The following is a 15,294-nucleotide window of genomic DNA, read 5'->3' as shown; positions in this document are numbered from 1 at the left end:
ACTGCCTTTGGGTATTAATTTCATACTATTTTTTTATATCCCACAAATGAGTGCAGTCATTCTGTATCAGTCCCTCTCTCTCTGACTCATTTCATTCAGCATGATACTTTCCATGTACATCCATCTATAAATGAATTTCATGACTTCATTTTTCCCTTGGCTGTGTAATACTCCACTGTGTAGATGTACCATAATTGTTTTTTTTTTGTTTAGCTAATGAGTTTTCTTTTTTAAAATTTTTATTTATTAATTTATTTGATGAATCAACATGGAGTACAGTTATAGACTTATAAACTTTCGTGCTTACATTTCAGTCATACAACGATCGAGTACCCATCCCTTCACAAGTGCCCATTCTCCATCACCAATGATCCCGGTATCCCTCCCACCACTCCCACCCCCTCCCAGCCTGCCTCTGTGGCAGGGCATTCCCTTTTTGCTGTCTCTCCTTATGGGTGTTGTGGTTTGCAATAGAGGTATTGAATTGCTATCATTAGGTCTATAGTCTACTTTCAGCACGAATCTCTCCTCCCGAGTGGGCCCTCCAAGCAATACCATAATTTTTTTATCCAGTCATCTGTTCTCAGGCACTCGGGTTGCTTCCGGCTATTGTGAATTGTGCTGCAATGAACATATAAGTACAGATAGTGTTTCTACTGTGTTTTGGGGCCCCTGGGATATATTCCCAGAAGTGGTATTGCTGGGTCATATGTAAGTTCAATTTCTAGTTTTTTGAGGAATGCTCATACTGTTTTCCATAAAGGCTGGACCAGTCGGCATTCCCACCACAATGAATGAGATTGCCTTTCTGCCAACATCCACACCAGCACTGGTTGTTTTTGGATGTGTGCCAACTCTGTGGTGTGAGATGACATCTCATGGCTGTTTTGATTTCACTTAACTGATGACCAGTGATTCCTGAATGCAGAGCCAGGAAGAAACCTTGAGCGTTGCTGGATGTGAACTGAAAACTAAAACGAACAAAAACCAACCACTTGACTCGAAAAAGAAAAAAAGGGAAGAGTTAAGCATTTCTAAATGATACAGAGCATTTTTTCATGTGCCTTTTGGCCATTTGCAGTTCTTCTTTGAGGAAGTTTTTGTTCATTTCTTCTCCCCAAGATGGGGTTGGATTGTTTTTTCTTGTAGAGTTCTACCAGTGTTTTATATATCTTTGATACTAATCCCTTATCATAAGTATTGGGTAAAATTTTTTTCTTATTCTGTCAGCTTGCTTTAAATATGTTATTCCATGACAGAAGCACTTTTTACAAAGACTTTCCTTGAAATGAGTTCCCTATTTAAAAGGGAAGTTAATAGTGCCCGAGCTGCAACAGAAGATGTTTGTGAAGATTGCAGGAAATAGCCCCTCTATATACTTTAGCAATGTCATATAATTGGAGAAGTATCCGGAATTTCAAAGTTCTTGACAAATTTTATCAGAAATATTTGAAAGAGACAAAATAATTATTTAAACTGAAAACAGAAGATACAGCTAGTATTACATACTGATCCTTAATACATTTAGTTAAACCCAACCTTCACATGGATAGGAATAGAGATCATGTGTATTATTGAAAAAAGTGAGTGTGATGGCTTGTAGAGGTGGTCTGGATGGCAAGCCATTTGTTTTTTTTTTAATTTAATTTAATTTAATTTAATTTTCTTAATTTATTTATTTTTAATTAGTGAATCACTGTGAGGGTACAGTTACAGATTTATACACTTTTGTGCTTATGCTTCCCTCATACAAAGTTCGGGAGCCCATCCCTTCACCAGTGCCCATTCTCCACCACCGGTAAACCCAGCATCCCTCCCACCCTCCCCAATCCCATCTCCTCCCACCCCACCCTGCCACTGTGTCAGGGCATCCCCTTCTGTTCTCTCTCTAATTAGCTGTTGTGGTTTGCAATAAAGGTGTTGAGTGGCCACTGTGCTCAGTCTCTAGCCCTCATTCAGCCCGCAACTCTCTTCCCCTGCATGGCCTTCGACTACATTATAGTTGGTGATCCCTTCTCTGAGTTGCCCTTTCCCCAGAATGTGAGGTCAGTCTCCAAGCCATGAAGTCAACCTCCTGGTACTTATTTCTACGATTCTTGGGTGTTAGTCTCCCACTCTGTTATTCTATATGCCATAGATGAGTGCAATCTTTCTATGTCTGTCTCTCTCTTTCTGACTCATTTCACTTAGCATGAAACTTTTCATGCCGATCCACTTAAATACAAAATTCATGACCTCCTTTTTTCTAACAGCTGCATAGTATTCCATTGTATAGATGTACCAAAGTTTCCTCAACCAGTCATCTGTTCTAGGGCATTCAGGTTTTTTCCAGATTCTGGCTATTGTAAACAGTGCTGCAATGAACATACATGTACAGATGTCGTTTCGATTATACTTTTTTGCATCTCTGGGATATATTCCCAGCAGTGGTATTGCTGGGTCAAATGGGAGCTCAACCTCTAGTTTTTTGAGAATCGTCCATATTGTTTTCCAGAAGGGCTGAACCAGTTGGCATTCCCACCAGCAGTGTAGAAAGGTCCCTTTCTCCCCACATCCTCTCCAACAGCGATTGCTTTTGTTCTTTTGGATGTGTGCTAGTCTCTGTGGTGTGAGGTGGTATCTCGTGGTTGTTTTGATCTGCATCTCTCTGATGATTAGTGATGTAGAGCACTTTTTCATGTGCCTTTTGGCCATTCGTATTTCTTCCTTGGGAAAGTTTCTGTTCATTTCTTCGCCCCATTTTTTAATGGGGTTGGATGTTTTCTTCTTGTAGAGTTCAACCAGTGCTTTATATACCATTGATATCAACCCCTTATCTGATGGGTATTGGGTAAATATCCTTTCCCATTCTGTGGATAGTCTTTGTATTCTGGTCACTGTATCTTTTGCGGTGCAGAAGCTTTTTAGTTTAATGTAGTCCCATTTGTTGATCTTTGTTTTTACTAGATTGCTTATTTCCGTGTCACCTTTGAAGATACCTTTATCTTCAATATCGTGGAGGGTTTTGCCGACCTTGTCTTCAATGTACCTTATGGTTTGTGGTCTGATGTTGAGGTCTTTAATCCATTTTGATCTGACTTTTGTGCATGGTGTCAGGTTGAGGTCTAAGCCCATTCTTTTGCATGTGGTTGTCCAGTTGTGCCAGCACCATTTGTTGAAGAGACTTTCCTTGCTCCACTTCACATCTCTTGCTCCCTTATCAAAGATTAGATGATCATACATTTGGGGTTGTGTGTAGGGATATTCCACCCTGTTCCATTGGTCTATGGCTCTGCCTTTGTTCCAGTACCATGCTGTTTTAATTGTTACTGCTTTGTAGTCAAGTTCGAGGTTGGGGAGGGTGATGCCTCCCATCATCTTTTTCCCAAGAATTGTTTTAGCTATCCGTGGGCATTTGTTGTTCCATATGAATTTTAGGATCCATTTCTTTGAAGAATGTCATGGGTATACTTATAGGGATCGAGTTGAATCTGTATAATGCTTTGGGGAGTATTGCCATTTTGACAACATTGATTCTCCCTATCCACGAGCAGGATATATGTTTCCATTTCCTCATGTCCTCTTTTATTTCATGGAGTAGCGTTTTATAGTTTTCTTTGAAAAGGTCTTTTACTTCCTTGGTTAAGCTGATTCCGAGGTACTTGATTTTCTGGGGCACGATTATGAATGGGATTGCTTTTTTCATGTCCCTTTCCTCTGCCTCATTGTTTGTGTATAGGAAGGCCATGGATTTTTGGGTATTGATTTTGTAGCCTGCAACATTACTGTATAAGTCTATTGTTTCTAAGAGTTTCTTAGTAGAGGCTTTAGGGTAAGCGACTTGTTTTGCATATGGCTGTGGCAACCATGACCCAGTTCAAATTTCCAGCAAACATATGGTCCTCTGAGCACTGGCAGGGATCACTTCTGAGCTCAAAGGCAGGAATAGTCTGAGTCTCTCCAGGCATGGACAAAACCCCGAAAAGAGGGGTTGGACAGATAGTACAGTGGGTAGGGTGACTGCCTTGTACATTGCCTACTCAGGTTCAGTCCCCAGCATCCCATATGTTTCCCCAAGCACTGACAGGAATGATTTCTGAATGCAGAGCTAGGAATAACCCTTAATATTACTGGATGTGGACCCAAATCTAAAACAAACAAAACAAACAAAAACCAACCACCTAAAAAAAAAGGAAGGAAGAATTAAGTCTAGTCTAAACTGTAAAGGTCTGACATGATCACGATTTAATTAGAGGGTTTGGTCATCTCCACCAATGCTCAGGGACTGTTCTTGGTTCTGTATTCAGGAGATTCAGCAGAAACTTCTTTAGATTTTTGGGGGAACACATGTGATGCAAGGAATTTGATTTGGGGTTGGCACTAACAAGGCAAGTGACTTACTTCTCATGATCATATTTATTAATTTTGTATTTTATCTAAAAACATTTGCATATTTTGCATTGAACACCATAATATATCTCACATATTTCATATTTAAATTTTTAATGGTTTAATATTAAACATTTAAAATACTCATCATTGGGTTAAAATGTATCTTAAAATATTTTTAAGATTTTAATTAAGTTTTAATTATCTTACTTAATGGCTATGTTTTGTGAAGCCCCCTTTATATTTCTTGTCCAGTTGGAGTAACAAAGTTCTCTGGCAGCACGCAAAGTGCAGCGAGTGTAACAGAAAAAGAAGAGTCCCAGAGAGATAAATATTCTTATGTGGGGGTGTTTATATATATATATTTATATATACATATATACATGTATATTTACTTGCTTTTGGGTCACACCCGGTGATGCACAGGGGTTTCTCCTGGCTCTGTACTCAGGAATTACTCCTGGCCGAGTTCGGGGGACCATATGGGATTCTTTGAACCCAGGTTGGCCGTGTGCAAGGCAAACACCCTATTCACTGTACTATCACTCTAGCCCCGTGTTAATATTTTTTACCAATTTCTTTTCACAGGTATTTGCAGAAGGCACTTCCTTTAGTTCCATTTCTCTGCATCCCATGTGCTTGAGAGCAAGCATACGAGACATGACAGCCTTAGGGTCATCAAGTCCCCCACCTTCTCTTACTAGTCCAGGAACTAGAAATATTCCCTCTGAAGCACAGCCTGTACCAAAAATGTCTTCACTCACCTCAGTGCCTTACGTGCTCTCATCTCTCTTCTCATCCTACTCCTAGTGACTCTGAGCTGGGCTGTGGAAGGTGGACGTGCCCAGCGCAAACATCGAGCTTGGTGTCTTGCTGCCAATGCCTGTGGAAACAGAAACACAAACACTGTGAGTTTGGACTGTGGGTGGAAGGAGAGAGAATGAGGTGTGGTGGTAAGGAAGAGCAATATTTCTGCCTCTGCCTTAGCACAGACTTGGGAAGTTACAGTGTAGGGATGATAGATCCCAGATTGATGGGCATTGTGAGTAGGAGAGGAATAGATCAACTGACAAATGTTCACGTTCAAGGCTGTCTGTGTCAGCAGAAATGGCAAGTGCTCTCACGTAGTCACTCGACGTTGTATAACTACAGAGGAAATTCAGTTTGGAATTTGCACATATTTTCTTTCAGAATAGGTATAAGAAAGCCATTTTAAAGTATGGTCTTAGCAAGAAACTACCTTTGGGGTCACACTCTGGTGTAGTCAGGGATTGAACAACCACAATCATAACCAGAGTGCCTCAATAAAAAAGGGGGAGATAAAAAGAAGTCTCTGAAGTATAAAAGTAGCGACCCAGAAGGTGTAAGAGAACCAGTACGATGGTGCTTCTTTTCATCTGAGGGCTTAGGGCTAAGGGGGGGGAAGGATGACAGAAAGAGGAGACAACCTTATCAAGATTTTGAACCCAGAGCGTTAGAGATGATTTATGTTGCCTCAGTCTAGTTATCCTAGCAGTCTAGAGGTCTACTGCTCTTTAGAATGCAATGCCATAATGCCCATTATAAATGGCATTTTATGGCATAAATTAAATAATACACATATTTAAAATAGAAACATAAATCAAGCAGCGGTGCAGAGATCATCTGATAACATGAACAACATTAAGTCACTTATCATCACCAGTACTCCAGGTAAGGCCAACAAATTAGGTGGGAAAGACTTAGGAGCTATGATTGCTTAAGGGTCATCTAGTCATTTAGTCATTAGCCCGGAGGTTCCCAAATTAATTTTGTCAGTATTCTCTTTCATGAAAAATAGTCATTTAGTGACCCCCTGAAAAATATTTTAGAAACAAACAATGATAACGCACCCCTCAATTTCATCCAAGGCTCTTACCACCCCCTAGATTGTTCCAGACCCAACCTAGGAAAAATTTCAGTCATGCTTGGAAACACTGTATATTGTCTCTTTTGAGACACAGGAGTGGGGTTGTCTATGGTGTTGAATGAGCCTTAGTCATGTTGTGTCCAAACAAGCATAGAGGTCTGCTGCAGGTCGCTTACATGCTTAACAACTAGCTAGGCAACCCTTTTTTTCTTTTCATGCTGTACACACTCCCTGGAGCATGCTCTAGAAAATGACAGGAAAAACTGACCTGAAAAGGAAGGAAAGAGGGAGGGAGAGAGAAATTTCTCTTCGGATTCACTGAAATTCAAATGGCCTAAAAGTTCTCCAGAGTCACAGTCAAGAAATATTTCTCATTTACGTCAATGCCTTATGATATACTCCTTTTATTAATCTATTTGTCACTGGGGTAAGGAAATAAATTCTATGCATTTACATATCAACTTGATATATGTAAAGAAACATGAAAATGCACCCATCAGTCTCAAAAAATTCAAAATATAAGTTCAGATGTTCATAATGAGAATATAGTGTTATTCCCTGAAATTCAGTTATGAGTATAACAGGTGGTTTCCTTACCTTCTCAGCTTCACTGGCATAGCTGGGAATGCTGCAAGTGGAAGACAAGGGCGTGCAAGTCTTTGGTGACCCAACTAATTCAGAATCCAGATACCTTGTAGCAGCATGCAAAGATTCAATGAAAAAATGTTTGTCATTTTTTCTTTTCCAAGCAAAACTCAACGCCATGAGGCCAATCTGGAAGGAAACACATGATAGGGAAATATGTTTGTATGCTCCTACAGAACTGCCCTTAGACCACTCAGAGACATCCACCTTCATTTGCCTTTGGTTCATGGCAAGTCCTCTCCCAGGAGGGGCTATGAGCCAGAGACTGGCGTCCTATAGACTCAATGTCCTGGAGTGAAGATTGGGAGTTGGAGGGACTCACCTCTGTAGGCATGGATTCAGTTAAGTTAAGCTGTGAATAACTACATTACCAAAATGGAGTAACCCTACAGGTTCACTGTTGATAGTGACTCTATGGCTCACCATGAGTGGCTGGGTGAGGAGGACGCAGCAGACTATGGACACTGTCAGTAGGCACGACCACTGGACACACTGTGCTGGGCCAAACCTGTTCCAAAGAGAAAGTATGAGAACTATTTGTCCATGTTCAGGAGAGTCTGTGTCCTCCAAGTCGCCTGTCTGTGCGTGGAAATGGGGAGAGTGAGCAGGAAGGGGCAGTGCGGGCAATGTCCTGCTGTCCTGCTTGCATGTCAGGATTCAATACCCCCGAAGTGGGAAAGAACAAGACACTCAGCACACAATGGGGGAGCACAGAGATGGAAGCCAGTGGTAGTAATGACAGCATCAGCAACTACAACAATGTAATTCCACCTGCTGAGTTCTAAGCAGGTGCTGGGACCACGAGGTCCCATGGCACTGAGGATTAGATTTGTTTCTCTAAAAAGTCAGAACTACTCTTCATGGTCTAGGTAGATGTGTGGCCTTAGGAGTAACATTTATTTTTTTATTTAAATAAAATTTAAATTTATTTAAATAAATAAAATTTATTTAAATAAATAAAATTTAAACTTAAATACATTTTCTGTGCACCTGGCTGTCTTTCCTGGGGCCCCTCGGAGGGGCTGGATTCCAGTTTCCCTCCCCTCCCTGAGCAGAGTTCCCGCAGCCAAAGACCTCTGGAGACTAGCCATAGCCATGCTCAAGGCCCCTCTCCACACATTCAGATGAGCCTCACGCATGAAGGAACTGGCAGAGGAACCCAGGTGTGTGGGACCTGGGGCTGAGACCTCCAAGCTTGCTTGGATCGGGACTGGGCCTCTTCCACCCAGATTTCCCATTTTCCAGTAGCTAGGCGGTCACACCCAGGGACTGCCCCCAGCGCCCTGTAATCCACCAATGGCCAACATCCAGAGACTATAAAACCAAGCTCCCAGAAGCACACGGCCTCAAAGTGGCCGTGCAACATCTTATAGCCTACTTCTCCTGGGAGAAGCTGGCAAGCTACCAAGAGTTTCCCGCCCACATGGGAGAGCCTCGAAAACTCCCCATTGTGTATTCATATGCCAAAACCAGTAGTAATGCTGGGTCTCATTCCCCCCACCCTGAAAGAGCCTCCAATGCGGCATCGTTGGAAGGACAAGTAAAGAGAGGCTTCTAAAATCTCAGAGCTAGGACAAATGGAGATGTTACTGAGACTGCTTGAGAAATTCAACGATCAACGGGATGATGATAATGATGATGGTGATGATGATGATGATGATGATGATGATGATGGTGATTTAAAAAATTTTTTAAATTTATAGGAGTAACCTCTGTGCATCACCAGGTGTGACCCAAAAAGAAAAAAAAAAAAAGAGAGGCTGCTAAAATCTCAGGGCTAGGATGAATGGAGATGTTACCGGGCCTTCTCAAGCAAATCTTCAATCAACGGGATGACAGTGATACAGTGTCAGTGATGTATTTATTTAAATTTGTATTGATTAAATATGATATTTATTAAATATGGGGAATGCCCTGCTGCAAAGGCAGGGTGGGGTGGTGGGGGTTGGGATGGGGGTGGTGGGAGGGATACTGGCAACATTAGTGGAGGAGAATGGGCACTGGTGGAGGGATGTAAACGATCACTTATTACTATATGACTGAAATGCAAACATGAAAGTTCATAAGTTTGTAACTGTACCTCATGGTGATTCACTAATAAAAATTTTTAAAAAATAAAAAAAAATAAAATTTTTAAAATTTATTATTAGTGAATCACCGTGAGGTACATTCACAAATTTTCGTGCTTGCATTTCACTCATACATTGTGAATGCCCATTCTCCACCAGTGCCCATTCCCTACCACCAATGGTCCCGGGAGCCCTCCCACCACCCCCATGCCCCCCCCCCCGCCCACCCCATCTCTGTGGCAGGGCATTCTTTTTGTTCTCTCTCTCCTTTTGGATATTGTGGTTTGCGATAGAGGTACTGAGTGGCCATCATGTTTGGTCTATAGTCTACTTTCGGCTCATATCTCCCAGCTCAAGCAGGTCCCATACGAGTAACATTTAATTACCCTGGGGTCACTGTTGGTAGAAATCAGTATGAAAGAAAGCAACTGTGGTGTAACAACCAGGATTTATTAAAAATGAGTAGCACAAGAGAGCAATATCTCTTGCAGGTATATGCTTTTTCAATTGATGGAAAAATTTAAAACATGCTCTTGGGCAAGGTACCTAAATTGTTTCCTGACTCTTGTAACTCAGTAGCTGAGCTATCTTCATTCTGGGTAAGAATCCTTTTGAGAACTAGGAGTCTAATGATATCGTTCCAGAGCTTGCCAAGTGCTCTCACCCACTGGGATTTTTATACGATTGTCTTCATCCCCACAGAAGTGAGAGGGAAAAAATGATGACTTATAACAACAGTTACATCTGATGCCTGAATTTGATGAGTTACAAACAGAGGAATTTCCTTACCAATCATAAACTTTCCATAAAAGGCCTGACAGTACTTGGAAACTTTTTTCTTTCTTTTTGGGCCTGGCGATGCACAAGGGTTACTCCTGGCTCATGCACTCAGGAATTACTCCTGGAGGTGCTCAGGGAACCAAGTGGGGTGCTGGGAATCGAACCCAGGTTGGCCGTGTGCAAGGCAAACACCCTACCTGCTGTGCTATCGCTCCAGCCCCAGTATTTGGAAACTTTTATAGTGGACTCACCTAAATCCCAGAAGTCCTGTTGCCATGCCACAGGCCATGGAAACTGTGCCACAAACAGTCCATGCTACAGAGCCCAGCGGAGGCCAGGGTATTCTTAGACAACGGGGCATGGTGAGTGCTTCGAGCCTCACTTGGGGGGCTGTAAAAATGCAGAGACCTGTGTTAACAGCTTTATTTTCTGTCTATACTGAGTTTGTTAGTGACATTACTTGGCTTCATGAGGGATTTGGGTGTACCTGTGAAGGTGTTTCAGGATGAAATTAATATTGGAATTGGTAGCTGGAACGCAGCAGATGGCCCTCCTTAATTCGGGGGCACACCCAATCACTGGACATCTGAATGGAACGGAAGGGAATTCCTCCTGCTCAGGCTTTGCGCTGAGCTATCAGCTTTCTCTGTATTTGGATTTTATAAGATCTTTTTTTTCCCCTGGGTCTCTAGCCTGTTAACTTTGGATATGGCATTGTCAACCTTTATAATTTAGCAAGTTAATTACTTACAATGAATTTATTTATACACAAGTTATAATTGGTTATTTCTCTGGAAAACACAGTAGCTAGAAAAGGGATTTTACTGAAGAGGGGATTTTACTTTTTATTTATTTATTTATTTATTTTGTATTTTCGACCAGAAGTCCAACATTTCTCCCCATCATCCTTCCCTTCCCTTCCTTATTGTCATTGAAATGACCAGGGTTCCCACACATATGGTTGTGCAGCTTAGCAACATTTTGGGATCCCTCTTTTTTATTTTACAGATGATTTGGTATCTTGGATATTTAATATTGTTTTCAATATCACAGTTCTGTGAAATCTGTATTCTCTGCATAGAAAAGCTATGTTTCTACCATGGTGTACTGTATTTAGTAATCATTATACCTAGGCTGAGTAAAAATGGTGTCTAAGTTTGAAATGGGCCTTGATTTGATACTAGCAGACCCCGTTTCACATGTTCCTACTATCCCCATAGTGCAGACTGTGTTTGATACCCACCAGCATCACTGTGTGAATCAAGAGCACTGTGAACACTCTTCTCTCTTACAGCCCACTGGTCAGAGTTAGCCTCAAAGGCCTCCAGCTCAGGAGGCAGACGGCTTATGTTATTGTGACTCGTCACCCTCCTCTGGGCTCCAACACTGCCGGAAAGATCAGCTGACGGGTTTTTCTTAAAAGAAAAAAAGGTAAAATCGGGCTTCCAGGTATATAATCTCTGTTATAATATTATAATTTCTGTTATAATTTTATACTAGAGAATTAGTTGAGAATTTTATACTAGAGAATTAGTAGAGAATTACATATTAGTATATTTACCTTGTATGTTTCTGGGGCATCTGGCATCCTCTTAAGGGAATTAGGGCCTATTTTTTGGGGGGGAGAAAGATCAAATTTATGATGTTAAATTAGAAAACCAATTTAGTTTTTCAGGAGAGTGCCTTCTCCAGGAGAAAACCCATCTTCCTACAACTCTCTCAGGTCTGCCTTTCTGACAGTCAGAATTAAACTGCAGTGAGGATTTATGTAGTTGCAATACAGATGTGGGCTTCAGAAATTCCTTAACATGCCCAACTTTCCACACAATAAATCAAAGGCAGCTGTAAAGTCAGATGGGATTTCTTTTCAGTGAATTGGCCAGAAAGTATCAGATGTGATGGGAAAATGTCTGATTTTCCAAATGTCTTACATTGCTATAAATTTAAAATAAAAATTACCTTTAAGTGGACACTTACCTTGAGCTGTTTCTGTCCACACTCTTTTCAGCGGCAGAAGTGGCTCTGCACTGAAATACCCACTGGATTCCTGCAGAGGGAAGGAGAGATTGTGCAGGGAGGGGGCCACCGAGGGCACCTTCTAGGGGCAGCCAATAGAGGGCATGCTGGTACCTTGCTGAGCCTGAAGAGCAATGACAAGAGCTGTGCTCCAGGAGAAACCAGGAGGCTGCACAGGAAACCCGTCTGGAAGTAGCCCCAAGTGCCAGAAGTGCTGCCAGCATCCAACCAGAGCCGTGGGACCTGACAGCAACAGTTCACCAGTGGAAGTAAGCCCCATGGACACAACGCTCAGTTTATAGTCACAGATGTCATTTATGCAAATATATACTTTGTAGTGAATCAAAATTCCCTCTCCCTGAATCATTTGGCTTTTATCCCAAAATTTAAAAGATCACAGGCAGCTTTGTTTTAACCTATAAAAACTGTTTGCTGAACACTCTTTTTACATTAGGCCCTACCATGATCATACACTTCCTATAGTCTGACAGGAAGGCATCAATATTCCCAGTAATTCCATAAGCAGAGAAAAAGACTTATGATCCAAGATCGAACAACTGGCCAATCTTGGAAGAGAGTGTGACCTTAGTTTTCCTAACTATATGCCTTACTCTTGTTCCAGCTAGACACGGGTATTCCTTTCTTGCTGCTTAATGATACAAAAAGTTTATACAAGTTATTCAATTTTTAAATTGCTGTGGGGGATGGTGCCACCCAGGCCCTGGCTGTGCACCAGGGGATACAGGAACACACCTGAAGGCTCTAGGAGGCAGCTGGGTACTAGATATCAAACCCAGGACCTTAAACACAACACACTAGGCATACACTCTACCACTTGAGCCACATCCCTAGTTCCACAAGAATGCTTATTCTTTCTTTAAAAGATATGCTTTCATAGGGCTTCTAGGATAGTGCAGTATATAAGGCCCCCTGAGCCCCACCAGGCATGATCCCTATCTACAGAGCTAGGAGTCAGCCCTGAGCACCTTTGTATGTGGTTCAAAAATATCCAAGAAAAAAATCCCGCATCATTGTTCAGTTTTGTTAGTGGAGGGGATTAAGGTCACACCCAGCTGTGTTCAGGGGTTACCCTTTTCTTGCTTTGTGCTCAGGGGTCACTTCTGGAGGGGCTAAGAGGACCAACTGCAGAGTATTTTGGAGGGGGGCAAAAATATTTTAAAACTTTAGTTTTAAACTTAAGTTTACTGCCTTAACCTTAAAATGTTTCAGACGTTCTCATTAGGCAGTTTGACTGCCGACTCTGAAGAAGTCATGTCTTGTGGTGATGCAGTTACATGAGGCAGCATCTACTGAGGCAGGTCTCTGCTGGCTTCTCCCAGAGTACGCCAGCTTGGACAGTTCTTGTGGGTCCTCCCTAGGTTCACTTCCTGCTAGGCCTTACAGGGAAGGACTGACTTTTCCTAGCCTTTTATCTGAAGACTGAGTTTTGTTATTTTCTTAATTAAGGTGTCACACTGTAGTTATGGTGATCAGAAGCTACTCTTTAAAATTTTTTATTTAATTAAAGAACCGTAATTCAAGAAGTTCTTGATAGTTGAGTTCCAGGAATATAATATTTCAACACCAATCTCATCCCCAGTGTCAACTTCCCTCCAGCAGTGGTTCCCATATTCCCTCCCCCATCGGGGCCCCCTCCCCCGCCCTGCCTGTCAGCTTGACAGGCACACCACAAAGCTTAGAGCTTGCAGTTAGATCTCCTGTTTTCAGTGTTGCTGAGTCTGGGCTCTGGCTGTATGGCAAATCTGCTCTCCCCATCAGCAGGGTCGCTCAAGCCCTGACTCCCTGTGGCCCCATTACTTCCCTTTAAGGAAACTTGAGTGTGTCCCACCTGCTCGAGTCCCGCTGCAATGATCAGGGCAGCAAGACACATATATGTGCACAGCACAGTGAAGGCAACAGTGAGCCGCTGGGTGTGGAGATAGCCACTGCAGGAGGGCCGGCTGTACACCGATACCCAGACATGGAAATCTTCCAGGTACTCTGCGAACTTGGAATAGAAAAGCTGGAAGAGACATTCATATCTCTTCATTCGCTGACATTCATAGGAAGATGGTTCCATTCAGTTAAAAACCATGTTTCGGAGTTGAGAAGTCACAATTTTGTGATTTTCTTACCCCAGCTCACTAGCTACTGCTGAGTCCTGTTCCAGCCCTGCCTTCTTGGCTAGCCACAAGAATAATTTTCCTCTAAACAGCTAAATTAGAAAGTGCAAAGAATGCATAAGAGTTATTATCAAAAAGGGCACAAAACATCCTTATATAGAAAACTAAGGACAATGAAATGAAGAGGTAAAACTTTGTGGTTCATTGCAAGAGTATAGGTGATTTTATCTTTTCCTTTTATTTTGTCTATTTTTTGGCTTTAAAAAAAACTTTCCCCCTGGCATTCTGCTCAGATCACATCTGTATTCCATTTATTTAATTATTTAGGTTTTTGGGACACACACACAGCGGTGCTCAGGCTTATGCCTGGCTCTGTGCTCGGAGACTAAACTCTCGGGCTCACGGGACCATATGGAGTGCCAGGATCAAACCTGGGCTATTTGTTTATTTGTTATCTCAGATGTTCAGGGCACTAAAATGTCTTTAATTAGCAGTCTTTTAGGCACTACCAAATAACAGGCAATCATAAATTCTCCATGTTATTGTTACAGTTGAAAGAAAAATATACTACTTTAATAATTGGCAAAGATAATTAGTTCATGCTTGATGAACACTTAATTGATACACAATTTAACCTAAGACTACCTTGATACAAACTAATAGCAGCATAATTATATTTAACTTTAAATGTGTTTAATGACACAGGCTTCTGAGAGAAGCAAAGCCAGGCCTCTCATTCTGCCAGTCAAACCCGTGACACCACACAAAAATAAGGGACCGCAGCTTACCTTCCAGAAACCAAGGCCCCACCACAGGCAGGCCAGCTCCCGCTCCACACAGCCATCCCACTGGCTCACTGACAACCAGCACTCAGCAGGGAAGAACCAGCACTGCCCCTGCCCCCTGTGCAGCTCTTTCACCATCACATGGCTTACAAACCAGGCAGGAGAGGAACCAGAGCTGGTGTGCCAGAGGCGAATTTTCTGAAGCGTCCCCAGTACTGGAGCACTGAGAAAACACACAAGACATTATCAGACAAGTAGGGGCTGATGGAATCCCAAAGGGATGGCACAAGTTCTGATCCTTACCCTTAGCAGAGACAAAACACACATACACACACACACACTATATATATATATATGCATCTATTATATGTATCCATTATATATATGCATATATATATAATATTCAGCATAAATTAGTCTGAGTTTTACATCCTTTCTTCATGCGTGAATTTTTGGGTCACGTCTGGCAGTGATCAAGGTTACACGTGGCTTTGTTTTCAGGGTCACTTACAGTGTTTGGGAGCCCATACGCAGTGCAGGGAGTCTAAGGGACGGCTATGAGCAAGGAAAATGCTATAGCCCTTCTACTGTCTGCCCAGCCCTTATTTTTTTCTTTCAAT

The 15,294-nt window shown here is 42.0% G+C and overlaps 1 protein-coding gene across 1 annotated transcript in view; it reads right to left on the bottom strand.

The window, feature by feature from the left end:
- The window catches only part of PKD1L1 (polycystin 1 like 1, transient receptor potential channel interacting), a 199,575-nt gene that overhangs the window by 61,667 nt on the left and 122,614 nt on the right, over positions 1–15,294 (bottom strand). Inside the window, exons 32-42 of the mRNA XM_055124814.1 lie at positions 15,012–15,014; positions 14,678–14,897; positions 13,616–13,789; positions 11,881–12,009; positions 11,728–11,797; positions 11,312–11,358; positions 10,994–11,165; positions 10,002–10,140; positions 7,325–7,409; positions 6,854–7,030; positions 5,133–5,251 (exon numbers count right to left, since the gene is read on the bottom strand). Coding sequence (XP_054980789.1) covers positions 5,133–5,251; positions 6,854–7,030; positions 7,325–7,409; positions 10,002–10,140; positions 10,994–11,165; positions 11,312–11,358; positions 11,728–11,797; positions 11,881–12,009; positions 13,616–13,789; positions 14,678–14,897; positions 15,012–15,014 — 1,335 coding nt within the window. The remainder of the gene's footprint in view (positions 1–5,132; positions 5,252–6,853; positions 7,031–7,324; positions 7,410–10,001; positions 10,141–10,993; positions 11,166–11,311; positions 11,359–11,727; positions 11,798–11,880; positions 12,010–13,615; positions 13,790–14,677; positions 14,898–15,011; positions 15,015–15,294) is intronic.

Source organism: Sorex araneus, chromosome 2 (genome assembly GCF_027595985.1).
Source record: "Sorex araneus isolate mSorAra2 chromosome 2, mSorAra2.pri, whole genome shotgun sequence".
NCBI classification, from domain to species: Eukaryota; Metazoa; Chordata; class Mammalia; order Eulipotyphla; family Soricidae; genus Sorex; species Sorex araneus.
Note: the sequence above shows the minus strand (reverse complement) of the source record. Positions and strands in the feature narration are given on the sequence as shown.